The 26,944-nt window shown below is 33.1% G+C and overlaps 3 protein-coding genes across 4 annotated transcripts; all 3 read left to right on the top strand.

The window, feature by feature from the left end:
• The first annotated feature begins 4,649 nt into the window (after window positions 1-4,649).
• Window positions 4,650-5,141, top strand: LOC111808724. Its single transcript, XM_023694874.1, has one exon. The coding sequence runs from the start codon at window positions 4,650-4,652 to the stop codon at window positions 5,139-5,141; it is 492 nt and encodes a 163-aa protein (XP_023550642.1).
• A 7,474-nt stretch (window positions 5,142-12,615) lies between these two features.
• LOC111808870 (protein NRT1/ PTR FAMILY 3.1) lies at window positions 12,616-15,134 on the top strand. Its single transcript, XM_023695087.1, has 4 exons — window positions 12,616-12,855; window positions 12,949-13,166; window positions 13,439-13,998; window positions 14,070-15,134. Exons 1-4 carry the CDS (start codon window positions 12,780-12,782, stop codon window positions 14,962-14,964), a joined length of 1,749 nt encoding a protein of 582 aa, XP_023550855.1. The 5' UTR covers window positions 12,616-12,779; the 3' UTR covers window positions 14,965-15,134.
• Window positions 15,135-22,582: 7,448 nt separating this feature from the next.
• LOC111808604 lies at window positions 22,583-26,803 on the top strand. Of its 2 annotated transcripts, XM_023694692.1 has the most exons (7): window positions 23,031-23,160; window positions 23,989-24,054; window positions 24,332-24,420; window positions 24,591-24,713; window positions 24,834-25,625; window positions 25,711-25,924; window positions 26,007-26,803. In XM_023694692.1, exons 3-7 carry the CDS (start codon window positions 24,370-24,372, stop codon window positions 26,507-26,509), a joined length of 1,683 nt encoding a protein of 560 aa, XP_023550460.1. In that variant the 5' UTR covers window positions 23,031-23,160; window positions 23,989-24,054; window positions 24,332-24,369; the 3' UTR covers window positions 26,510-26,803. The 2 variants fall into 2 exon arrangements, with proteins under 2 accessions (XP_023550459.1, XP_023550460.1); XM_023694691.1 differs by lacking the exon at window positions 23,989-24,054 and having other exon boundaries at window positions 22,583-23,160.
• Window positions 26,804-26,944: the final 141 nt, after the last annotated feature.

Genomic DNA, 26,944 nt, shown 5'->3' with positions numbered 1-26,944 from the left:
TTTAATACAGAAATAATTGAGTATAAATAAATAGTTTTTTTTCTTAGTTAAAAATATAATGCAAATTTGAATGTTTATGAATTTTTTTTTTTTTAATAATTTCCTTCGGCATAGAACTTATTTTGTTACTAAAATAAAATATTAATGCTAATGGTAATAATATTTTTTATTTAACTTATTTTAATGTTTAAAGCTATTAATGAATTTTTTTTTAAAGGTAATAGAAAATTTTAAAATAAAGTACATCTTTTAATAATACTTTTTATTTTTTTATGTCAACTTTAATTTAAAAAAAAAAAAAAATGTTCCAAACAAGGCCTACAACATTACATACTGTAAATTATATTTTAAATTTAAGGATAGAAATTAAATGGTACTTTTGGATGTTGCTGGCACATCAGCGGCCGACACGTCGTCCAGATGTCAGTACAATAAAACAAAATCCACACCAATCAAATCGGTTACAAGACGACAAACCTAAAAACAAACGTCTATTATGAACGGCTGGCCGTCTAGGATGTTGTGCCGTCTGACCTGGCAAATCCAAACTCTCATATTTTAATAATTTCCTTCTTCAAAATATTTCTTTTAAAAATAAACCAAATTGATTTAATAACATAACATTTTTAGGTAAACTAAAGTTTGTAGGGTACAAATAATGCTCGTGTTATCCATGTCCACGTCACCCTTGCAACCATATGGTGAAGGACGTTGTTGGATGATGAAAGTCATACATCGGCTAATTTGGGGAATGATTATGAGTTTATAAACAAAAAATAATCTCTCTATTGGTAGGTTTTTTGTGAAAGGCTGAAGCATAGTCATGAGAGCTTATGTTCAAAGTGGACAATATCATACCATTGTGGAGAGTACTGTAAATTTATCGTAGTTTGGAATAAATAGAAATGAAATAAAAAATAAAAAATAGAAAGAAAGTTGTCGGTGAAGTAGAGAGAAAAGTATTTATTTATGGGTGAAAAAAAAAAAAAAAAAAAAAAAGTTGAAAATGGAGAGATGCGTTAAAAAAGAAAAGGGGCAGAGGGTGGGCAGTGGGGGCAGGGAAGAAGGGCAGAGTCCTCGTGAAAAAAGCAATAACCAAAAGAGGAGAGAGAAGGGGGTGGGGCCCGCAGGATGAAATGAGATCCCGTGCATCATGTGGCAGCTTTTCCATTTATTTATTATTTATTAATTTATGTGGAGTGGTCCCCACTTATCATTCATTATTCACGTGGTCCCCATACCCATCTGTCTTCCCTCTGGATTCTGCCCACCACTGTTCTCATTTACCGGACACCGCGCCCCAAACCCACTCCCCAATTCCTCCCTTTTTTCTTTTTCCTTTTTCTTCTAATTATACTTTTTATTACTTCCTTATTCAAAAAAAAAAATAAATTCTTTTTATTATTTTATATTTCCTTCAATAATATTTTTAATTTTCTAACAAATAATAAAAAAAAAAAATGTGATTTTATACCAAAACCATTAATACTTTATCTTTTAGAAAAATAAAAATTTTAAAATATATAGTTTGAAAAATAGTTAATATTTATAGTAAAAACTTTTTTGATAATTCTATTAATGGTAAATATCTTTTTTTTTAAGTTTTAAAAAATTTACAAATATTTTTTAATTTTTTTTTTGAATATTTTTTAAACAAAATTTTGATATTTAAAGTTAAACAATGGAAGAATATTTTTAAAATAAAATGAAAAATAAAATATATTATTAAAATAAAAAATCATTAAAATTTTAGATAAAATTTGGAAATGACCAAAGATAGTGGTACTCTGCTTATGTTCAAATTTTTATTTGATACCCTTTCAAATCTCAATTTCTACTTATTGTTGTCAATAATATTTTTAACATATATACAAGTTAAAATTTATATTGCATATATTGTGTATTTCTTTATTTTTTTAAATAAAGAGATGTTATTTTTATTGTTAATTTTAAATATAAGTCATTAATACCTTATACCATATATTAATATCCTTAAATTTTTTAAAAAAATTTAAAAATATTTTTTACCCGTATTTCACTTTATAACATTAAAATATTTGAAAAAATATAAAAAAATTGAAGAAGGAGATGGAAGGTTGAGGTAGATCTAAACCCTATTGAATAAAAGATTTTGTTTTTGTTTTCTGGAGGGGTGGGGGGTGATGGGGCAAGGTAACGTTATCATGGCACTTAAAGAAAGTGGGTGGGATTCCCCACTTGGCAGCCCAAGTGGGGTTCCTTTTTTTTTATTTTTATTTTTATTTTTTTAGAGAAAAAAAAAAAAAGCTGTACTTTTTGTAGTCCCGACTCGCCTCCGCTCAGGTACTTCGTACGGCTCTTCATTCTATACACTCCCCTCTCAATATTATTTTTTACTTTTTCCTTTCTTTATTATAAATTAATTTTCTTTATATTAATATATATATATATATTTTTTTTTTTTAATTTGTCAACTTAACTTTTGCTATTTCATCATATTCACCAATTTTACGCCACTGTCAGGTTTTTTTTCAACAATAATAAAATAAATTCAGCCTAAAACTTTTAAATTTTTTATATTTTATAATTATATTAAATGTTGACTATATTATTTAAGAATTATGCACTTATTCATTTTTATAATTGACTATTAAATTTTTTTTAATGTGAATCTATTTAAAATGGACAAAGGGGAACAGTTTGGGAACGCCTGTGCATTATTTGAATATAATTTAAAAACTATATGACAGTATTTATGATAAATCTAGAAGATATGACGTGGCTCTATTTGATTGGCTAGGATGACTGGCCAGCTTTTTTATCATAGTCAAAGTCAAAGGTATTAACAAGCAATCTAATGTTACAGTCAGAGATTAGGAAAGGCAGTGTGTCAACCATATTAAAACTACACTTGGCCAATTAAATGCTGCCACGTTGATGGTTATACTTTTTTCGTCACTTTATTAATTTTTTTCCAACTTTAGCTTAGTTTAGAGTTTCTAGAGTGACTAAAATAAACGACAATTAATTTTTCTTTTTGTTGAGAATTTATCAAATTTAAATGATTATTTAAAATAAATGTTATTTGGTTTCAATTTTAATTTATGTAAGAAAAAAATGGTACATTAAACAAGATGACATTATTTTTTTGAATTATTATTATTATTATTTATTCATTCATTTTATTTTATTTTTGTAAGAAGTGGCATCTGATTCCACATAAATGCACTTTGAAATATACTTTTTAAAGCTAATTACAATTTTTTTTTAAACGTGTGAATGAATGTGTATTTTCAAAGTTTCATTTATAAATGACTTTACCAAAGATAAAAAAGAAATTAAGATAAGATTCTTACGTAATCACTTTTAATTTATTTTTCAGAATCAATTCCAATCTCAAACTACTTTCAAAACGTTTTAAAAATTAGGTTTAAATTTTTTAGTAAATTATACGAATAAATCTTAATGACATTAATTCCTACGTCACTTGCTTCACACATTCTTACATCTTATGGAAAAAGAAATTAAAAAAAAAATGAGTATTAAAAATATATGGTAAATAAACTCTTATGTTAAAAATAAAATATATAATAAGTACAATATTCCATATCATAAATTTTATTGTCTTTTTTTCTTTTGGTTAAATTAAAATATGTATAATATGATATATAATTTACAATAAAATATTAAAAAAAATGAAGCTTTATAGTTTATTTTAAATCACACATGAATATGTTAGAAAACGATTTGCATTTTGAATGCTTTTGACGTATTCTGACATTAAATTTCGGAGCAATTGGAAGGCAAAAAGGAAAAGAAAATAAAGTTCCATCTTATCTAAGTAAGTTTTATTATTTTTGGTTTGTATTGACGTGTCGGAGTTTCATTGGCGAGGACACGTGGATTGTACTACTTCTTGTGTCACAAGAAAAGAACGAATCCCTTGGACCACGTGTATTTTTTTCCTCTTCCAAAATATTTTATTTTTTTTAAAGGATATTTTGTAAATATATATTTTTTTAAAATTGTATGGAACTTGGCCATTCCCAAAGGATGCATGGTGGTTGGCCCATAGATGTGTAACCTTTTCATTAATATCTCAAAAATTAAAATAGAGGTTTAATTAAAGAAAATAAAAAATCGAGGACCGGCTGGAAAGGTGGAAGGTAAAAATAGAATATAAACATTTTTCAAAAATAAAAGTAAAATAAAAAGAATACGATGCCATATGGAAACCCAGCTAATTGCACAGAGGACAATGGTGTGTAGACGACCCAGAAAAAGAAAAAAAGGAAATTTTAAAAAAAACCGTATTATTTATGGTCGACTGACTAAGCCGGTGGGTCCGGTTTACCGGACTTGAAGATGTTATACAATCCAATTAATTCCTATAAAATTATTTTCTTTTAAAAAAGATAAAGCCAAAAAGTTGATTGAAAAAAAATAATAATAAATAATAAATAGAAAAAGAAGACGAGGCGTCCGTGATGTAGACTACGCATTCTCTACCACGCGCCTGGTGTCACTATCATAACCCAAACTCTCTCTCTCTCTCTCTCCTTCTTTCTCTCTCTACTTTGTCTCCTTTATATATCCATCTTCGCCGCTCTGCCGCCGCACCCTCACCTCTGCTAATACCCTCTCTCTTCCATTCTCCGATTACCGTTTCCATGGAGGATCCTTCCTCAAACAAACGCCTCCGAGTCGACTCAGTCGACTCGGAATCCGACTCTCCGGAGGTCAAGCGTCTTAAAGACGATCTCCTCGACCTCCTCGACGACGCCGATCCCGATCCCGTCGTTCAGGATCTCGATTCCGTCATCCAGAGTTTCGCCGACGAGATCTCCCCGGTTTCTTCTCCGCCGCCGTTGCCGGCGGCTCCCGGTGAGTCGTTGCCGGAGCTCGGGTACCTTCTCTTAGCCTCCGACGATGAACTCGGTCTCCCACCTTCCGACGCCTCCACCAGTCAAGGCGGTGAGTCGGAGGTCGCCGAACTGACACGTGCGTCGTCGGAGTCGTCCGGGATGGGAGAGATTTGGGGATTTGAAGATGCGATTCCGAGCTTCGAGCTGGAGGAAGGAGAGAGATTCTACAGTGACAGTGAATATGTGGCGTTCGATGGACTGTTTGAACATTCCGATGTGTACTCCGTTTTCTCGTGACGGCGAATTAGGAGGGAAAGAGAAAGAAAACCACAAATTACTCTCATCTCTGAAAATCAATATAAAACCACAAACCGTTTGTAAATTTTTAATTTTTTTTTTCCATTAATTCTATCACAGGAAAACAAAATAGGAGAAGGTTCATTTAAAAAAACGACCACATAATTTATTATTATTATTATTATTATTATTATTGGTACAGATAAAACTATTCATTGTTAAAAAAAAAAAAAAAAAAAAAAGGACGATTGGACTCTGGATGTGGTTTCGAATTTTGATGTCCCCAATTTTAATATACAACATTTCTTTATTTTACTAAAATTAAAAATATAGATATGTAATACATTTAATTTTAAAATGTTAAAATGTGAATTTTCAATTTTGAATTGAAACATTTGAATTTTAGGGTTTGGACCTAATTCTTTGAATTGAATCGATATTGAAGTGGTTTGGTGTTGGGTCCAATTTCAAGGTGGGCTACACTTACTTATCAAACCCTCAAAGTATAGACGAGATTGGTTTTTGTACAAAGTATTACAAAATTCAATCAATTATTTTATTCTCTAACAACTCTTTAACCTATTAGATAGGTTTTTAAATTCATCGATTATTTATTCGTAACCATTAACACTACCAATTAAGAGGAGATTGCAACACATTTGGTAGAAATTATTACACTCTACTTTATGTGTTAGGATCGATACCAATAGTTAGAATCACTCAACAACTCACACACTCGATTGGCTAAAGGTTTATTATTGATGGTATGTACAACAAAATAAAATATAGAGAAAAGCACATTTTGAGAGCAGATATATATATATATTTTTTCAATTTACTAAATTTAGCTTTATAATATTTAAAGCTACTAGATATAATCTAACAAATATATCTCTATCAAATCTTTACCGAAATATCTTTCAAATATATCTCTAACAGATCAAGTCATCAGGCTCCATATCCCAACATTGTGTACGCTAAATTTATTTCTAAAATATTTAAATTTTTATTCACGTATCTTTATTCTACCCTATCTAAATATTTTTCCTAAAATATATAAATATCTTTATTTCTAAAATAACTAGATATCTTTATTTGTTGGAGTGTTTATTAGGATTTTTTTTAACACTATTTATAATAAAATTCAACCCTTTCAAATTTACTTTATCAAATAAGTTTTCATATTTTAATATGATCTCCAAGATAAAAAAAAATTGATAGGTTATAAATTTCTTATAGACATTTGAAAGTAGTATTAAATTTAAAAAAAAAAATTAGAAACGGATTAGACACTTATATGGGTGGATTTATAAAAGAGTGCTGATTTGGAAATTAGGTTTATAATTAAACATAAGGTAGGAGACCCAGTTGTCGATCATAAGCCTGTCTAGTGATGTGTTTGATTTATTGAATTACAATCTGATATGAAAACTCATGAAACCACCGACCAGTGATGTGGGAAAGAGTGGAGGTCTTGTCTTTACGAGGAGCATGGAGCATGGAGCATAGATCAATCAAGATCACGTGCATTTCTTTTTTGTTTATCCTATGATTTCACCTCAATCATAACACTCTCTTCCATGTCTCTCTTCTCACTCTATTTTGTTGGTTACCCGTCTTAGGTTTAAAATGAACACGACTCTTCACGATAGTATAATATTGTCTACTTTACGTATAAGCTCTCGTGGCTTTGATTTGGGCTTCCCAAAAAGCCTCATACCAACGTAGATGTATTCAATTATTTATAAACCCATAATCATTCCCTAAATTGGTTAATGTGAGACTCACTCCCAACAATCCTTGACAATCTTCCTCTCGAACAAAGTACACTATAAGCCTCCCCTGAGACTTGTGGAGCTCTCGTACAACCTCCCCTTAATCAAGACTCAACTCTTTTTTTTGGAATCCTCGAACAAAGTACATCCTTTGTTCGACACTTTAGTCACTTTTTTACTACACCTTCAAGACTCACAATCTTTGTTCGATATTTGAGGATTCTATTATCATGACTAAGTTTAGGGCATGACTCTGATACCATATTAGGAATTACGAATCTCCACAATGGTATGATATTGTCCATAGTTGTTTAGGACATAGCGAACTTTATTTAATACTAATTTCTCTACCATAATTGTTTTAATAAAACTATGGTTAATTGAAGATCCGTGTAAATTATTTTTCATGAATTTATAATTTTAATTAATATTTATGAATACCTTTAATTTTTCTAAAAAAAAAAAAAAAAAGAAAGAAAATAAAGATTTTCAAGTGAATCAAAAAAGTTACTTTGAGACTATTTCTCTTTTACCATTTTCATACCAATTTTTTACTCATAAATACATGATAAATATTTATTTCATATATATATATATATTATAATAGAATGTTTAAACTTATTTTAAATTGATACAATTATTAATTTCGAATTTTAAACTATTAATCTGACAATCTAACTCGAAAATATAAGACCCAAAATTTTGGATTGGTCCAAAAGATTTTCTAGAACCAATTTATAATTCTAAAATCGACTTTATCCATCATGTTCGAAGGGCCCGACCTAACTACGTTCCATGTGGCATCTTTATCCATCACACCTGGGTCTCACTTATTTGATTCCAACTGCTTTGATTTCACTTTAATTTCTCAATAATGAAAATAGGGAATTTATTATTGGACTAAACAAATCTTCAAAAATAAATAATTGAGATTCTTCCCCTCCCATAAAGTGATTCTTCTAAATGTCTCGTTCATTTACCTTGACCCTTATTATATTAACATCTATCCCATTTATTATTTTAATCTTCATTCATGGTATGTTTCCACACAAAAGAAGAGTCCAGAGAAAATTAATGGGTATNAACAATTTCACTTCTTTACATGATTTTTTTTTTTTTTTTTTTTTTCAAAATAGTAATAACAATAAAATATTTTTAAAATGGCAAATTACCAAAATACCCTTGAATTCGAGTTAATTACGAAAATGCCTCCTACCAACTGAGATAGTGGAGATAGTATTCCTTACTTGTAAACCCATGACTTCCACTAAATTAACCAATGTGAGACTCACTCTCAATAATCCTCAACAATCCTCCTCTCGAACAAAGTACACTACAAGCCTCCCTTGAGGCTTATGGAGCTCTCGAATAGCCTCACCTTAATCGAGGCTCGACTCCTTTTTCTGGAGCCCTCGAACAAAGTACACCATTTGTTTGACACTTTAGTCACTTCTGACTACACCTTCGAGACTCACAATTCTTTGTTCGATATTTGAGGATTCTATTGATATGATTAAGTTTAGGGCATGACTCTGATACCAACTGATCCAATATCTACCACTAAAAAGTGTGAATAGATCTGAAAATATTATTACTGAACTAAACAATAGAAAATTAAGTATGAAAAGGTAGAATTGGGATCGTAAGGTTTAATGATATTCGCAACCTTTAAATATGATACAAAATACTAACTAATATCTAAAAATATATATATATATATATATATAAACTAACTCAACGTTGAGAATAAAATAAAATATACTATTAATCAAATTTAACTGGAAAATATATCATATATTCCTTAATTAATATATTCTTCGAATATTAACTGAATACGAATATCATATATTCCATAACTAATTTAATTAAAAATAAGTGGCAAATTTTGACACCTTGAACTTTAACATTCAATATCATAAACTCGAACGTCACATGTTTCATAAGATTTTCCTGACAAATCAACTCGATTGAAAGTAGGTTTGAAAGAAAAAGATATGAATGAGAAACAACGTGTGGTTTTGATATCATCATGCCAAACCAAGAAAAGAAAAGTAGTAGTAGTAGTGGAGGAAATGACAAGTGTTGTTGAACATATGAACACGCAACGTAAGCACTAGAGAAAGAGAGAGAGGGAGGTGAGGGGAATGCAAGGGAGGGTGGGCGCGCGAGGCATCACTTTATGGCCGCCCCACTAACGCACTACAAAGGGTCGTACCCAATGCCATGCCATACCACATGGAGACAGATTCAGAAACAGAACGAAACCTCAGTCCACAATCAACCTATCATGTGGTTCCACTACAACAATAGAACTATTTCACAAATACATTAAATGTCGTGACAAACACATACTAATTAATATGGATTATATGTACAAACAAACTATAAATAATAAAACATTATTTAGGAAATTTAAATAATTGGAGAGAAAGGCACTTGAAATGGAAAATATTTGGTTTTTCATTTTTTTTATAAGAACAAAAATTCCTGTTAAATTCAAAAAGCTTAAACCCTAATTTTGATGGGAGATGACAGATATTTTCCCAAACTAAATCCTATGGTCCCTTCATAAGATTTTGTGTCCTTTTTTCACTTTTCACATCATCAACCTTTCTCATCTCCTTCCATACTTTACTTTTTACTTTTCTTTGCTTCACTCAAATCATATTACCTACTTATCTTGAATGTTTGTACGAGTGGAGATTGTCCTTATAAACAAACACGGTTCATTAATTTATCATCACTCACATGTAGTAACTATCAATTCTTTTAAGTAATTTTAATAATCAAATTTTTAGAATTATTCTCGTTCACATATGATGTCAGTTTATTGATGTATCTCTACCTTAGGCACAGTAAAAACATATTTTCAAACCCCTAAAAATACCATTTTTGTTTTCATCTTAGAACAATATGAATCTTTAATGATGTTTTCATTCTTTAAATAGTAGAAAACATAAAGTAAATTGTTAGATCATGACTCATTCAAAGGGGCCAACATGGTGTGACCATACCTAAAATATGGAAAATGTGTTAGGTTAGGTAGCCGGATTATTTATAGCTTAGTCACGGTTATACTTTCTTAGTTAAATTGTGTAAATAATTATTTATAGTAGAGAGCTATATCTGATAAAGCTATATATAGTAGATGGTTATATTTATATACCGTCTAAACCATTGTATATATATATATTTGGGACTTTGAAAATATACTCTGTATTCTTTGTTACTATACATCCGTGTAGTCGTCAATATTCTCCTTACATTTTTACAAATCCTTAGTCAATATTCTCCTTACATTTTTTCTATCTTGTTGTTCTCGGTATATTCTCTCTTACTGTACAAAATCATCAATACAAATCCTTAGCAACATTTCCTCTATCCTGTTCTTTGTGTTCATTGAGTATGTGTGTTGTTGTGGCCAAAAACAACAACGAGGGACGGCCAATCAGTGCCCCTAGTGGTACCATTAATGCAGAGCCTAAATAGATAATTGCCAATAAACACACAAATTATAGATTAATCACCTACACGTACATTTAAAAACCTTAAAAAACAGCCGTTATCCAAATAAGAAAGTGTTTTTAGTTTGAACCTTACATTTATTTACTCAAACTTTAGTCTAAATCTTATAACAAAGTATCAAAATTAAAATCACTAAACCTAATTAAGAATTTAGCATATTATTCAAGGCTAGGTATCTCATCCTCAACCTGTAATTAATATCTAAGTTCAAAATGTTAAAAGCTTATCCCAATCACTTATTGCATAAAGATATTCGACCAATGCACAAAAAAAACTCATTTTCCTAAATCGATCAGAACTAATGTAAAATAACCACAACCGACATGAAGGGAGAAAACTAATATGAATTGCAAAATCATATGCACGTACAATAAACCAATAACGCCAATAATTAAAAGTTCATTGACTAGAAGTTCAAGTATTTCTATTAGAAATATGAAAATCATAATAGAATAATAGAAAAATCGAAAGAAAACAAATATAATTTTCAAAATTAGAAAATTAAAACTCAAAATCTTGACTAAAGGAGTCCTTACGTTAATTGATCACATGATTATCTAAAAATTGAGAGGGACATTAAACAAAAAAAAAAACAATGTCGCTTTCAAGTTTCAAACATGATTAAAAGAGATGGATGAATGATCATTTGTTCATTATGACATGTTTGAAAAATGAATTTGAAATTTCCAAGGTGCCCCACAAATTTATGAGTCAGAAAAGGATTTATACTTTTAAATTTAAATATTTTTTTATTTACTTATTGATAGTGAGGTTGAATTTAACCCATTAAATTATTAGATTTTTGTATTCTTGTGGGTAAGTCATTAACTCTCCAATATTTTGCCAAAATTTCTACCTAAACTTTATATATTTTAAATAAATAATATATCAAACAGTATGGAGGAAAAAAAAAACTTTTTGATTTTAGATGTAGGACCTTATGCATGTTGTGATACTCGAGTAAATGAGTCGTAAACCACATCTGAATGAGAGCGGTCCGAAGAATAGAATCACTAAGAAATACTTAAATGAAAGTTATTATCCATACCAACAATGTGCACCTTCCTTTTCGGTGGCTCAATTAAAGGAACTTTATGGTTAAACGTGCTCTACTTGGACCAATTTTATATTGAGTGACCTCATATGAGTTTTCGAATGATTTGTGTTAGTTTGTGAGTATAGTTTTCACTATTAGAAGTGAGGAGCAATTAACATAACCATGATGCTGAGAATCCTAGACTATGATATGTATGGTATGTTCTCAGCGGTTGAAGACTTAGTACCCCCTGCAAGAGAACGAGGCAAGAGTAGAGGGAGTCTAGTTCGCGAGGGATCTGTGATTCGGACGTATGCAGCAGTGCCACCCCCAGTGACGCCTACAGCTAGAGTAGACCCCACAACGCCTTTAGCTGAAATGATGTTTTATGAAATGATAGATTCAAAACATGATTACATGTAATTACATTTCTTGACTCTAGTTGTGGGGTCACTTACTGATTTTAAATCAAGTGTTACTTTTACTTTTTAGTTAAAAGCAAGATACATATGCATGAATAACGACGTCGTAGTGAAAACCATGGAACTGAAATGATGCTTTTACTAAGTTGGTAATATTTATAAACCTAAAGTCCACGAAAACTTTTAAGATGAAATGTTTTAAATAGTTTGCGACACATAATAGTCATAACATGCATGTAGTATCGATTTTATTTTAAGAGAAAAAGTAAAGTCGTTACAAATCCAGTCGCGATAGGTCCCAGCTACAATATTTCAAGTTTAAATTTTTGTCCATCTTAACAATTTTTCAATCCAATAATAATAAAATAATAATGGATTAATAAGAAAGAGATAAAAAGGAAATCAAGATGGAATCATTTTTGTCCCTTCAATCATGCACAAGAATAATATATGAACAAATTTGAACGCCCAATACCGCCACCGGCCGCCGTTTCTTATCAAAGAGTTCCCGGCCACCGCTTCTCTCCCTTTCTAAAACATACGTAGTAGGTGAACTCACTGGTTTCACTTTTCTCTTTAGGTAATCTTCCTATTAATGCTGTAACTTCTAAGCAATCATACATAACGAGCCATTTAACTAACACCCATTTATTTCATTTCTTTTAAAAAATAAAAATAAAATGGATATATATCGTAAAAATAAATCGAAGAAAATTCCTGAAATGTCACTTGTGGCCAGAATTTGTCTTCATCTCTGTTATGAAGATTTGTGAAGAGTGTAAAATGTTGTGATAACGATGAGGTGCCTATAAACAGGGAGAGCTCCCCATAAGCCATTTCCACCACCACTGCCCAAACGCCTTCGTGGAAGAACCCAACAATGGAGGAGCAGCAGAGCACTAGAAACCATGTGGAAAGGAAGAAGGGCGGCCTTATTACTATGCCCTTCATCTTCGGTACTCTTCTTCTTCTTCTTCTTCGATTAATTAATTGTTGTTTAAAGTGGGGATTTTGATTTTGGTTTTTGTGGGTTTGTTATGCTGAATTAGCTAATGAGATCTGCGAGAAGATTGCTGTGGTTGGTTTTAATACCAACATGATTAGCTACTTGACCAAGCAGCTCCATATGCCATTAACCAAAGGAGCCAATACCATCACCAACTTCAATGGAACTGCCAGCTTGACGCCCCTCATCGGAGCCTTCATCGCCGACTCATACGTCGGCCGCTTCTGGACCATCACTGTCGCCTCTATCCTCTACCAGATTGTAACTCCTCTGTTTCCACTCCATATTTTACTCTGTTTTTCTTCTTACAAACCCATATCATTTTTGTGGATTATTTTTTTTTTTCTTTTTGACAAAATTTATACACATGGGAAATAAAAAAAAAAACGTCAATTTTTAGTGAAAATCAATCAAAATATTCCATTTTTTTTTTAATTTCAACTCAATTAGAAGTGAATAGTTTTGTTGGGCATTAATACTCTGCTTTACTAGTTAGAATTATGTCTATACTAAGATAATGTTTGTGGGTGTAGGGAATGATAAGCCTGACGACGTCGGCGGTGGTGCCTGGACTGAAGCCGCCGCCGTGCAAGGGCGGAGAAATCTGCGAAGAAGCCAGCGGCAAGCAGTTGGGAATACTATACTTTTCTCTGCTGCTAACGGCGCTGGGGTCAGGGGGGATCCGGCCGTGCGTGGTGTCGTTTGGGGCAGACCAGTTCGATGAGTCGGATCCAAAGCAGGGGAAGAAGACGTACAAATACTTCAATTGGTATTATTTCGCGATGGGGGCTTCGATGCTGGTGGCGGTGACGGTGCTGGTGTACGTGCAGGACAACATAGGGTGGGGTTGGGGATTTGGAATTCCCACCATCGCTATGTTCCTTTCCATTATCACGTTCGTTTTGGGGTACTCGATTTATAGGCACTTGGACCCCTCTGGCAGCCCCTTTACACGGCTGCTCCAAGTGAGCGTTGCAGCGTTTAGGAAAAGGAAACTCGAAATGGTTCCTAATTCAACCTTGCTTTATCAAAATCATGACATTGATGACCCAATTTCTCGTGATGGCAAGCTTCTCCATACCAATCATATGCGGTAATTCTTGTTTTTCTCCATAACAATCATATGGGTTAACCCTGTAGATTAACATGTGAAAAACGATGCAGATTTCTGGACAAAGCAGCCGTAGTAACAGAACAAGACAAGGTGAAATTGGGGGAAAAACCCAATCTTTGGAATCTAAACACAGTCCACCGAGTGGAAGAGCTGAAATCCGTGATCCGAATGGGTCCAATTTGGGCCTCTGGAATCATTCTAATCACAGCCTATTCCCAACAGTACACATTTTCACTCCAACAGGGCACAACCATGGACAGACGACTCACAGATTCCTTCAAAATCCCAGCCGGCTCTATGAGCGTTTTCACTCTCCTCACAATGCTCATAACCATCGCCTTATACGACCGCATCTTCATCCCCATCGCCCGCCGCTTCACAGGCCTCGACCGCGGCATTACCTTCCTCAAGCGCATGGGCATCGGCCTTGTAATCTCAATCTTCGCCACATTGGTAGCCGGCTTCGTTGAGAGAAAGCGCAAGCATGTGGCCTTAATTCACGGCCTTCAAGATCACCCCTCCTCCACCATCCCCATTTCCATCTTCTGGCTTGTCCCCCAATACAGCCTCCATGGCATGGCCGAGGCTTTCATGTCCATTGGCCATCTCGAGTTCTTCTATGATCAGTCCCCTGAGAGCATGAGGAGCACTGCTATGGCTCTGTTTTGGACATCCATTTCGGCTGGGAATTATTTGAGCACCCTTTTGGTTACGTTGGTGCATAAGTACACCGCTGGCCCCAATGGGTACAATTGGCTAAGGAATGATAACATTAATAAGGGGAAGTTGGAAAATTTCTATTGGTTGGTTACCCTTTTGCAGGTTTTTAATCTTGTTTATTACATAGTTTGTGCCAAGATGTATACTTTTAAGCCTTTGGAGGTTCAAAGGAAGGTTGTGGATAGCTCTAAGGTGGATGAAGTTCAACTTGTGAACCCAGTTTAGTTTAGTTTCATTGATGTTCAATAGTCGTTGCTAGTTGCTAGTGTTATTGCATAGTACGTGCTCTAGTGGAGAATATATATGTGTTTCATGCTTTCAACGACTTTAGCGTTATGTTATATAGTCAATGGTATAGTGAATAAGACACTAATAATCATTTCAAAGAACTATAATTTGATCTACACTAATATTGTCAGCATCCGTTCGCTATATACATGTTTGTAAAAATATTGGCCATTGAAGCAATCTAAGTACACAAAAATGTCCTGGCATCAACTTCCACAATTGGTCCTTATTTTTCTTCTTTGGGTCACTCTTCACTTCATATTACTAAGAGGCATCACAATCATTTGCTAAAACATCTACCATATCTTAAGTAGCTAAAGATCTCGATCCAAAGAACACGAAGAACAAGAAAGCAAAAATGCAATGAAAAATATAGGTGGCCAGAAAGTAAACTCTCCAACGTTGGTGACTTTAAACATGTACAATTACTAAGAATACATCTCCAAAAACCGAAAATATATATAATTTAATTTACTTTATTATCAATTTACTATAATATAGTCATGAATACAACAACCTAACAATTTTTACACTTGAGTAATGATAGCTTCAATAATTTTATTTGGGAAAGATGCTCTTCATAATCAATACCTTCACGCCAATGCAATTTCTATATGAGCTACAAAAGATTAGCCAAGGTTTTTGAACGATCTCAATTTTTCAACATCAACATAGTTTGTCAATGTGTTTGCTGGATTTTTTGCACTGTCTATCTTCTCCAAACAGATATCACCTTCTTCCACTAACTTGCAAGTGAAGTAGTATTGTCTTTTAATGTGTTTTATCTTTGAATAATGATAGGGTTCCTCACCAACGGTATGAAACTTTGACTATTTGTATAAAAAAATCTTCTTAGGTGGCTTCTTACTTAACTCTTCTAGATAATCTGTCATTCATATCATCTGTTTTCCACCTTCTATACTCTTCAAACACATATCACCGAGTGGTGGTATCATCTTCTAATGTGTTTTTATCTTTGAATGATAGACTAGGTTCTTCACCAACTGTACAGCACTTTGATTATTTGTGTAAAAAAATATTCTAGCTCTTTGAGATAATCTGCTATTGTCATGTACTCATCCTCAGTAAATGAAGCTTGGACATCCAACTCACTGTTGTTCCATCTATAATGTATATACATTTGAATGTACTTTTATTGGAGTCTACAACTTCGCAAAGATTAGCAGCAACAAAACCTTGCACAACTATTTTGTCATTACCATAACGAAGTGAAGTGAAATATTAGATGTACATCTTAAATATCTAGAAATTACTTCATAGCTTACTAATGTTCTTTCCCAGAGTATGTCAAGTACTTGCTAACAATTCCCACCATATGTGTTATATTAAGTCTAGGGCAGACTTTTAGTATAGATCAAGCTCTCAACGGTAGAAACACATATGGAACTAATGTCATGTGCTCACACTTAGCTGTTTTGGAGATTGCCCCTTTGACAATTTAACACGATTTGTAAGTGACATTTTCATCAAATTTCACGTCACAATATCTCTAGATTTTTATGTACTTGTCATCCCAAAACTTGTACCCAAATATGTTAGAACCATAATCTATGAAGTAGCACTTGACAACCTTAACATCAAGCTTGTCTCTTTTCTTTGGATCAACATGAACATATATAGTGCAAGCAAAGGTTCTCGAGGAAAAGTACTTGAGCTCTTTTACTATTCATACTTCTTCTAGCATCATGAACCCCAAGAGTACTGCAACCCTTTATTGACCAAATAAACTATTGTATTCACAACATCATGAATCCTCGTACTTCTTATCTGCTCCTTCAATATTCTGTTCACTCTTTCAACAATGTCATTTTGTCTTTCCTTATTGAGAATTGTCTTTATTTATCTGACTCCCTCATTGTACATTTTTAAATTTTGATTTGTCATATTCTCTTCCATTGTCTGACCTTAAACAATTGATCTTCAAATCGATCTGATGTTCAACTTTAGTTTTCCACCTCTCGAAAGTAACAAAAGCATTTGACTTGTGTTTCAAGAAATAAACTCATACATTCATGCTTAAATCATCAATAAAAATGACGTATAACTTAGATACACCAAATGATGAAACTAAAGATGGTCCCAAGCATATGTATGTACCATTTTCCACGGTCCAAACATTATGGACCATTTTTATTGGCCATATTTGTTTGGGCCCTTCTATTTGTTTGGCCATATTTTTCGAATATTTTTGCTAAAAAACCATCTCAAATTTATCAAACTGCACTTTTTTATAGGGGTGTACATTCAACCCGGCAACCCTACAACCCGGACCAACCCAATCCGAACTATAAGGGTTGGGTTGGGTTGTATTAGCATTTCGGGTAGGGTTTGGTTCATTTTTCTGAACCCAAACTAAATCGGTTCGGTTTCGGGTTCATGGACAAAACCTTCGGGTTGACTCGAGCCAAATGCAAATATATAAAATACATTAAGAATATTTTTTGTATTAATGAGTTTGCGTACTAAAGTCCAGTCTAAGGACACTCCCGTCTGTTTTTAATTTTTTAATTTTTAATGAATTTTCATTTTGTTATTGTGTTATTTTATTATTTTATTATTTTTATTTTCTTTTTTAGTTTCTTTTATATATACATTTTGTTTAATTTTTTTATTTTTAATTTCTTTGTTTTGTTTATATTATTTTTTGTTACTTTATTATTTTTAATTTTAGTGTTTTGTTTATATATATATATTTTTTTATATTTTTCTGTTCTTTTTTCAGTTTCTTTTATATATATACATTTTGTTTATTTTTTTTTATATTATGTTGTTATTTTATTTAATTTCTTTTGTTTAGTTCCTTTTATATTATATACTTTTAAAATACTTTAATATTTCATACTATTTAGATATTTCACTATTTTTAAAACACTTTAGTCTAAAATGACATATAACTATTAATACATTTCATATTAGATATTTCATACTATTTTTAAAATATTTTAGTCTAAAATAACATATAATTATTAATACATTTTTTTAAAAAAATACTCTAGAATAAAGTAACATATAACTATTAATACATTTTATATCTATAATACAAATGTTTTTTTAATTTCTTTGTTCAATTTCTTATATATATATATATTTTAAAAATATCTTAATATTTCATACTACTTTTAAAACACTTTAGAATAAAATAATATATAACTATTAATACATTTTATACCTATGATATAAATGAGTTATAATACATTTTATACATATAATACAAATGTTTATTAATTATGATTTATATCTATGTTTAAATTATTTAGATGAATGTTCATAAATTATATATATAATTTTAAAACATATTCTAAATTATAATATATTTATTATCTATTTGTTGCAATTATTATATCACAATTTATATATATATTTATTTTTTTAATAGTTGAAATTAACGAATAAATAAGTATATTTTAATTAAAATATATATATATATATATATATATATATATATATATATATATATATATATATATTTTTTGTTATATACAATACTCTAGCTAATCATTTTTATTGTTTATTTAATTTCATGATCTATGCTTGTATTTTTGTTATATACAGTACTCTTAAACCAATTTTCGAAAAATGTCGGTATTTAATTGTTTTTAGTTTTATGACAATGTTGAATTATGTTAATATGTTATAATTTTTGTTGTTGTTACATTGATTTTTTTTTTCCAACCATTATAGATTGATTTGTGTTTGTTTGTGAACTTTTAATATATTTTCGGGTTGGGTTGGGTTGAGTTGGATTGTGAAAAGTTTATGGTTCGATTGGGTTACTAATCCAACCAATCCGAACTTTTGGATTGGGTCAAAAAGATCTCCCAACCCGGACCATGTACACCCCTAGTTTCTTAGATCTTCGGGAACTATTGATCGCAGGAACAACAATATCTGAAGACTCAGGTAAATATGACATCAAAATTAATGCTTTAATTCTATCATCAAAATTAATTTTCACATAGCTCATTACAGTAATATTAAAAACATTTATATGATTTGTAATAAGTCTACCTCAAACATTTATAAATTGAACAATCTATGCATCAAATATACCTTGTTTATAGCTGACTATTATTTTTTTTTTATTATTATTTTTTTTTTTTACATATCCGAGCCTTCAACAAATCCGATGTTGTTTTTCTTGTTGATGATGTTAACACCACGTTTCTAGGCAACATCAACTGAATCAACCCTAGAGCTTGTCGATCTTTGAGCTTTCATTATTTCGTGGTCATGGAATCTGGCCTCACCCCGGATAAGGGTTCATGATATTTCTGGTAGAAATAATCTTCCATTATCATCTTCCAAAAATCAAAATCAGATCCATCAAACTTCTCGATTCTCATCTTTGAGTTTCCATCTTCATAATCTGAGATGAATCTCTCCTAACTCTGATACCAATTGTTAGTATGCAACTCACCCTCAATCCTATATAAAATATAAAAAAAAACACGAAGAACAAGAGAGATAAAATACAAAATATATATATATATAGTAACACTAAAATGGTAAATGTCATGATAGCTAGAAATTTAAATGAATGATTTCAAGCACGTGCAGTTACAAAGAATATATCTTCTAAAACACTATTTATAAAATTACATGAAATCAGCTTACCCAGGTGTTCATCTCGACAGAACTTCATTCAAATACGGTAGTTTGTGCTTAGTTGTTTTTTTTTTTTTTTTTTTTTTAATTTTATGTGTTTATTTTATATTTTAAGGAAATAATACAAAGTTATAAAATTAATTATTTATTTAATATAGAATTAAAAAATCAATAATGGGAGGACGTTTTATCCACGAATTGGAAATTGGATCGATTATTAAATATTAGACTTCTAATTAATTTTTAAATAAATATCTAAGAACACTAAAAAAGGAAACCCGGCGGCTCGGCGCCCAAGGGTGGGGCCGGCTTAGCTGTCTTTGGCGGCATTTTGGAACCACTCACGTCATCAATTTTGCCTTTATTCCCTAGCCCCTCACTTTTCTCTTATTCTTCTTTCCACCCCCTCCATTTTCTTTATTATTCTCTTACTGCCCATTCCATTTTTAAATTCTTCTTTGACATTTCCAATGGCAGGAGATATACTTGTCTGCTTCCACGTCTATTGCTCTTCATGTGGATTCTTTACGCGGTTTCTGACGTGGCCTGAACGTGTGTGGGCCCTGCTTTCTCGCACGTCATCACTCTTATCTCTCAACCCCTTTCTTCCTTTATTTTCTTTTATTTTAATTTTTTAAAACGGAATTGACCGTTCGTTGCGGTCGATTGCGTAACGTTGCAAATTACAATTACTATTCATTGGTTGCCATATTATTCACCTTATCTTTTCGTTTAAAAGTTTTTTCTTTTTTTAATGTTTTTTTATTCGAAAATAGAGGAGGAAGTGACTTTTAAACTAATTCCATATTTAATAATAGATAAGGAACTCTAACCGTAGACTATCTTCTTATCATCGAGCACGAAATGGTTTTTTCCTATTCTCTAGGTAACAAGATGGGTCGGTCTCTTGGCCAACCCATTCGGGTCATTCTAGTGGGTCTTCAATCAAACCTTAGGTGGTTCGACCCTTTAGATTGTGAGTGAACCAATGGACTTGAACCAATTGAACTTATCAATTGAGTTGGGCCACTCGCTTCATTTTTGTGCATGTCCAATTACATCACATTTAACGTTCAATACTCAACTAGAGAGCGTAGTGGTGCAATATAAGCATAATTTTCTAATTACTTTTTAAATTTTAAATTTTAATTTCTTGTACTAAAAAAAACTTCAGAAATAAAATATTGTTTATTTTTCGAGTTCAACAATTTGAGATTTAGATCCAACTTTTTCCAAAGTCATGTTGCGGAAACTCATGTGTCATTTAAAAACGTATTAAAATTATAGATTTTTATAATAGATTATTTATTAGGCTTTATTCATCCAATTATATTTACCCTCGAACGTAACAATTATTCACCTAAGCTTAATTGATTTAACTGTGCAAACTAGTTAGAATTCAACCATACCAATTAACCCAACCATGCCGCATCCCATAGTAAAATTAATTACTTAGTTGGCCTAAACTAAAGTTAATAAACTTTCTTAATTCTACTCCTTAAATTCCACTTTCACCGGTGTTCCACAACATCATAATTTATAACTGTATTATGGAAATTAGCTCATCTAATTGTAGGAACTAATCCAAACTTGCATTCAAATATCAAGCTATAATTGATAGTTATAATTAAGTGAATGACGATGACGTGAATATTGCTAAAAGTGCATATTTGATAGCTATAGCGTTTATGTAATTAAAATTATTTGAAAAGTCTTTTTGAATTATTTGTATTTATGTTTCTATTGTATTCATAGGTTGAATTTGAAGTTTTAAACGATAGAATGACATTAAAAAAAATATTTTATTTTTGTTTGGTTAAGGAAGAATGGGACTTGCTACTAAAAACATAGCATCAAATGGACTTTTAAAATAAAGCGGAAGCTCAAGTAAACTAAATAAAAGGCACATTTAAAATCATCAATGTCACGTCAGTTTCAACCCCCAATCTAGAAAGTCGTCAGCCGTTGAAAGAAAAGCTTGATCGCTAACTACATCCCATGTCGGAACAACCACACACAAAATAGAGAACCAAACATGACGTAGATTGATAGATTGTGTGCTAAAGAGACTATTTTTCTTAGAGGTTGTGAGCTCATCAAATCAATTGTTTTCAGCTTCCATTGGACGATCACAAACTCCATCAAACACTATATCTTTATGTCGATGATTTCACTCTTTAACAACAACAAAATCATTTAGATACAAAGGTGGAGAGGATCCTCATGTATGGCAATCGAAAAAGTAAAGAATGAGATCAGTTGAGAGATGATCAGAAACTATAGAGAGACTAGAAATAAAGATATCAAGACAGAGGAAGAGATCGAGGGAAAGGAAGAACTCGTGTTGTACCACCAAGTCATGAGAAAGAAACCTAAAGTTATGCGGTTGAAATACTTTTTTTTTTTTTTCTTCACGGATCTTTCATATTAATATAATATATTATAAATTATATGAGTGTAAGATAATAATTATATAAAATTCCCAACATAAATATTTTTTTATAAATTAATTAATAACAGATTAGGTTAAATCTAATATATGTAATAAATTTATGAATTAATTTTAGATTAATTGTAATAAATTTAATTTTGCTTCACAAAGCGCGAGTCTTCCCTTACCTCACCGGCAACTACGGTTTTTACTTTTTACTCGTCAACCTTCAAAAAACGGTCCTATATTTCTCAACCTACATCTGTTCGCACCATTGAAAACCCTCCTAACCGCACGTGACACCGCACCTTACACACGCTTCGGCTCTCATCGTAAATCACCTCACTTCACAGGGGTGTTTTCGGCATTTCGTAAGATGAAAGTAATACGCGCGATTTCTTTGAGCCATCCTCGTCGATTCAATCTTAGCCGTTCATCGCTATCCCTAAATCCGCAATCTCGAAACCCTAGCTTCTGCCATTTATACTATTTCGATAAATTTTCTATCTTTTAATTTCGCTTTCTCCAATCCCTCTCCTTCTTATATATATTTCGAAGGGAGCCCAGCCCCAGGATTCTTTAATTTTATACAAGAATTTAGGAAGAAGAGGATACAATCAGAGTGATATCCCAATTCTTCTTTCTGGGTTTTTGCCCCATCCCCTGTAATTTCTATTACAAGGTTTTAATCGGGGATTTTCAGATTCGACCAAGGTGTCTATTTTTGTGGGTTTTGATTTCTCGAGCGGGTTCCTTCACTGTTTTTCTGTTTGTAAAGAGGTTGTCGGCGGTGGGTTCAGTTGCTTCACTGCCGGAGAGGACAACAATGGCGTCGGTGGCGTGTGGGTTTGTGAGCTGGTATGAGGTCTTCGTGTCGAGTGATAGAGGGAGAAGAGAGGTTCATTATTATCTGAAGCGTGGCGATGGGGGTTCAGATCTGGCCGTCGTGGGGAAGGAGAAGAGTTTGAGGCACATGACTTATCACTATGCATTGCGGGATCGCTTCCTTAGTTCTTCGCTCACCAAGCTTAAGTCTCGCAGAGAGGTCGTTGAATGGCTAAGCTCTGTTGTTTCTGGTACTACCGCGTCTCTCTCTGGAATTTCCATCACGGAGTTCCTAAAGTTCTTCTCCTCGACCTTTTTTTTTTTTACTTCCTTTTTCCATTTTAGCTTGCTGTCTTCCATTTTTGGTTTTGTTTTGATTTTTTTGTTTTGAGTTGGTCAGGGGTTTTTGGTTTGTGGAGGTCGTTATTCAGATCTAGATAATCTATAAAGGATTCTTGAAGGGTTTGTCTATTTATTCGTTTTCGACCCTCAAATTCGTTATCTTTCTCCATATTTGAGCTAGAGGATGTCGTAAGATCTTGGGGGAAAGATTAATTTTGTCCAGAACACAAAACAGAGGGGGTCAGTTCATTTGTGGGTTCTCTGGAACCGGTCTTTATATCACGATGTCGAATGGCTTGGTGCTATTGAGAGAGGAAATTTTGTAGTTTCTTGTCCTCCAATTTCCCGATCTATCAAAATCATGACATGGTCGGGCCATGGATGACTTGTTCGTCTTCGACTTTGTTGAATGCTCAGGAGGTTTCTCCATTGGGGTTTTCATTCCTTACGAAATTCTTGAAACTATGCCTTTCCCAGTTAAGATTATGTCTTCCTGTATGGTTGGGATCCAGCGGGTTGCGTTTGTTTTTGAGCTTTTAGCAGCATGTCGATAAGCCACTCTGTATCCATCTCTCCTAAAATCGCCTTTGTTTTGATTTTCCTTCTGGCCTCAAAGGATCTCTTTTGCCTTTTCCCTTTCGCATGTGGCTACTTTTGATTCGTCAATACCGTTGTTATTTCTTCCATGGATTTCTGGTGTTCATGTTCATGTGAACTGACAGTTATCTGGGCTGCAGGCACACTTACTCAAATTTTAAAGGGCTGATTGAAGCAACGGAATACTTTTGGCCTCATAATTATAGGTTATGATCTTTCATGGCCAAAATTGTTATGTGTTTTTGATTGCTAATATTCCATTTCGTTATCTGGGTTTTCCCCGGTGAACCCTTCTGTTTGCTGCCTGAAAAGATTTTAAATTCCGAGCACCGTAATTCTATTCGTCTTTTTGATTCCAGTTCATCCATCTTCATGTCTAGTCTTCCCCTGTTATTTGAAATTTTCATGCCTTTTTATCATTTTTATTATGAGTTAGCAACATCTGTGCATAGTTTAATCAATGCAATTATTTATTTTTACCAGATTCGCAACGTAAAACATCACAACCATCCGATCGTATAATGGACATAGAAGGTGAAGATGCTTGCCCGTCGACTGTTGTTTCTCAGAAGGTAGTACTTTAAGAGGGTCTATTTCTTTGTTTAACCAGTTGATGGTTCCATGTTCTATTCATTTATGTGTTCTGGCTTCCAAGTATCTGAAAATTGGCATGTTATTTAGCATTCTCCAGCCTCAAAGCTTGCCAGTTCTATTGTTTTCTTATTGCTAGTTCTCTTTTCAGGACGTTCAACAGATAAAATTGGGTCAATATACCAGAGATTTTTCATGGCTAGGATCTCCATGGACCTGTAAGCGAAAGCGATGGCACTATCCATCTTTCAGCCGCAATGGTTTTAAGATCTCAGTGAGTAGTTCTGTTTGTTCTCCAACATCCCCTTTTGTCTATCCGAACAGTGAATCAAGTTTCTGTTCATTTGTTATTGCCTTGTATTAATCTTGCATTTTCTTTTTCATAATCTTTTAGGTTCATGACTTTGTATATGTCTTAGCCGAGGAAGGCAAACGTCTTGTTGCATATTTGGAGGATATGTATGAAGACTCTCGAAGCAACAGGATGGTTGTGGTACGATGGTTTCACAAAATTGATGAGGTTGATATTGTTTTGCCACACAATTTTAGTGACAGAGAGATTTACTTTTCTCTTTGTCTTCAAGATCTCAGTGTTGAATGCATAGATGGGGCGGCGACTGTTCTTAGTCCCCAGCATTTTGAGAAGTTCCAGAACGAGGCGAAACATACTTTATTGGAGCCGTATGTTTGTGAGAAGCAATTCGATAATGATGATATCAAACCCTTTGATATTACACAGGTCAAAGGCTATTGGAAGCAAGAAATACTCAGATACATGTACGCTCTTTCTTCTTCGAAAGCCCACACCCACTCTCAGCAGTCAGAAGATGACACGAGTGCTGAGATGAGGCCTCGAAAGAGGTATCGACGCTTGAGAAAAGATGACGTGCAAAATACTGAGAAGAGAAAACCTGGAAACATATCTTCTTCTCCTGACGTGTGCAGGAACAGCGGTGTTGTTTTCAGTCCCAAATGGGGTTGTGCTTCTAAAACTTTTATAGGCAAGGAGTTGAACAATGCTTCTTCTGGTCAGTTATCTGTAGGATCAGAGATTGAAGTTCTCTCGCACGACAGCGGTATTCGAGGGTGTTGGTTTAGAGCTTCAATAGTAAAAAAGCGCAGAGAGAAGGTCAAGGTGCAATATCACAATCTTCAGGATGCCGATGACGAGTCGAACAAGCTTATGGTATGCTTTCTTTTGGGTGATTACGGTTCTCTTTGGCTTCTCGTTTTCTTATTTTTAATATGAGCTTGATGGTCATTGCTTGCAGGAATGGCTTTCAGCATCCAGAGTTGCAGCTGCTGATCAATTGGGTTTACGCATCAATGGACGATTAGTTATTCGTCCACAGCCCAGTAAGGATAGCAAAGCTGCATCGGTTTACAATGTCGGGACAATCGTTGATGTATGGTGGCACGACGGTTGGTGGGAAGGAATTATAATTCAGAAGGAATCCGAAGACAAGTTTCGAGTTTACTTGCCAGGTTCGTATTTGTTTGAGTGAAAAATGCTATCCATGAAAAAGAATCCTCCTCACTAAATTGCATTTTCAATATATACGTTCAGGTGAAAAGCAAGAATTGGTTCTTGGCCGAGACGATTTGAGGCATTCTCGAGAATGGATAGGAAACCGGTGGATGCATATGCAAGAAAGGCCAGATATCGCAACTTCAATTCTGTCCCGTCCAGCAAATGATGGCTTCCCTAACAAGACGTTGACCTTGTTGAGCCAAGATGCTGTTTGTGACAGCAAACAACCAGGAGAAGATCGAAGTCAATCAAGCGATCGAGTCAAGACTAAAGAACTGAGCACAGTTCCAGATCTGTCGAAGGACGGTTTGCTTGCCAAATTACGGTGGACGGGTTCGAAAAAAAGAAGCCAACCCAGTGGGAGCGGTTCATTGGCGAGTAGATCGGTTTCTTCTCCATCAACTTCTTCCAGTCCATGTGAAAGAGGTGCAACTCCAAACTCCATGAAAGTGGATCATGAGAACTGCAAATACCTGGGGGATTCTCTGTTCACTTCATCAGTCGTGCCTTCTCTCTCAAGCTTGGTAATGTCGAGATGATGATTTTTTTTTTGATATTTTCTTTGTGTTAATAAGTTAAATTTATTTGAGTTTTGTTAAGTGGGTGGTGATGCTGCATCTATTGGATGCTTATTTTTGCCCTTCCTTTTGGGTAACCCCCTGCTTTTGCCTTGTAATTTGGTAGCTTAGAAATGTTAACCATAGGGAGAGGGGTCAGTCTTTGTATCAAATCGCTATCTAAATGTTATTTTGTATGTATAACAAAAGATAACCTAATGCTATCACAAAGCTCTCCCCCTCCATGTTGAGAGCATATCAAATTTTGTATCTAAATGTTATTTTGTTATTACCATCCTTATCAATACTCGACTCAACTCGACCCAATTTAACCATAATTTCTAAAATAAAAAAGGAAAATATGATCGAAGAATGTAGCATGAAGGCAATGCAAAGAGAAAGGCAGAAGAAGGAAGC

The sequence above is a fragment of the Cucurbita pepo genome, chromosome LG13 (genome assembly GCF_002806865.2).
Source record: "Cucurbita pepo subsp. pepo cultivar mu-cu-16 chromosome LG13, ASM280686v2, whole genome shotgun sequence".
Classification (NCBI taxonomy): domain Eukaryota; kingdom Viridiplantae; phylum Streptophyta; class Magnoliopsida; order Cucurbitales; family Cucurbitaceae; genus Cucurbita; species Cucurbita pepo.
The sequence above is the reverse complement of the archived record's forward strand: the minus strand, read 5'-3'. Positions and strand labels throughout refer to the sequence as shown.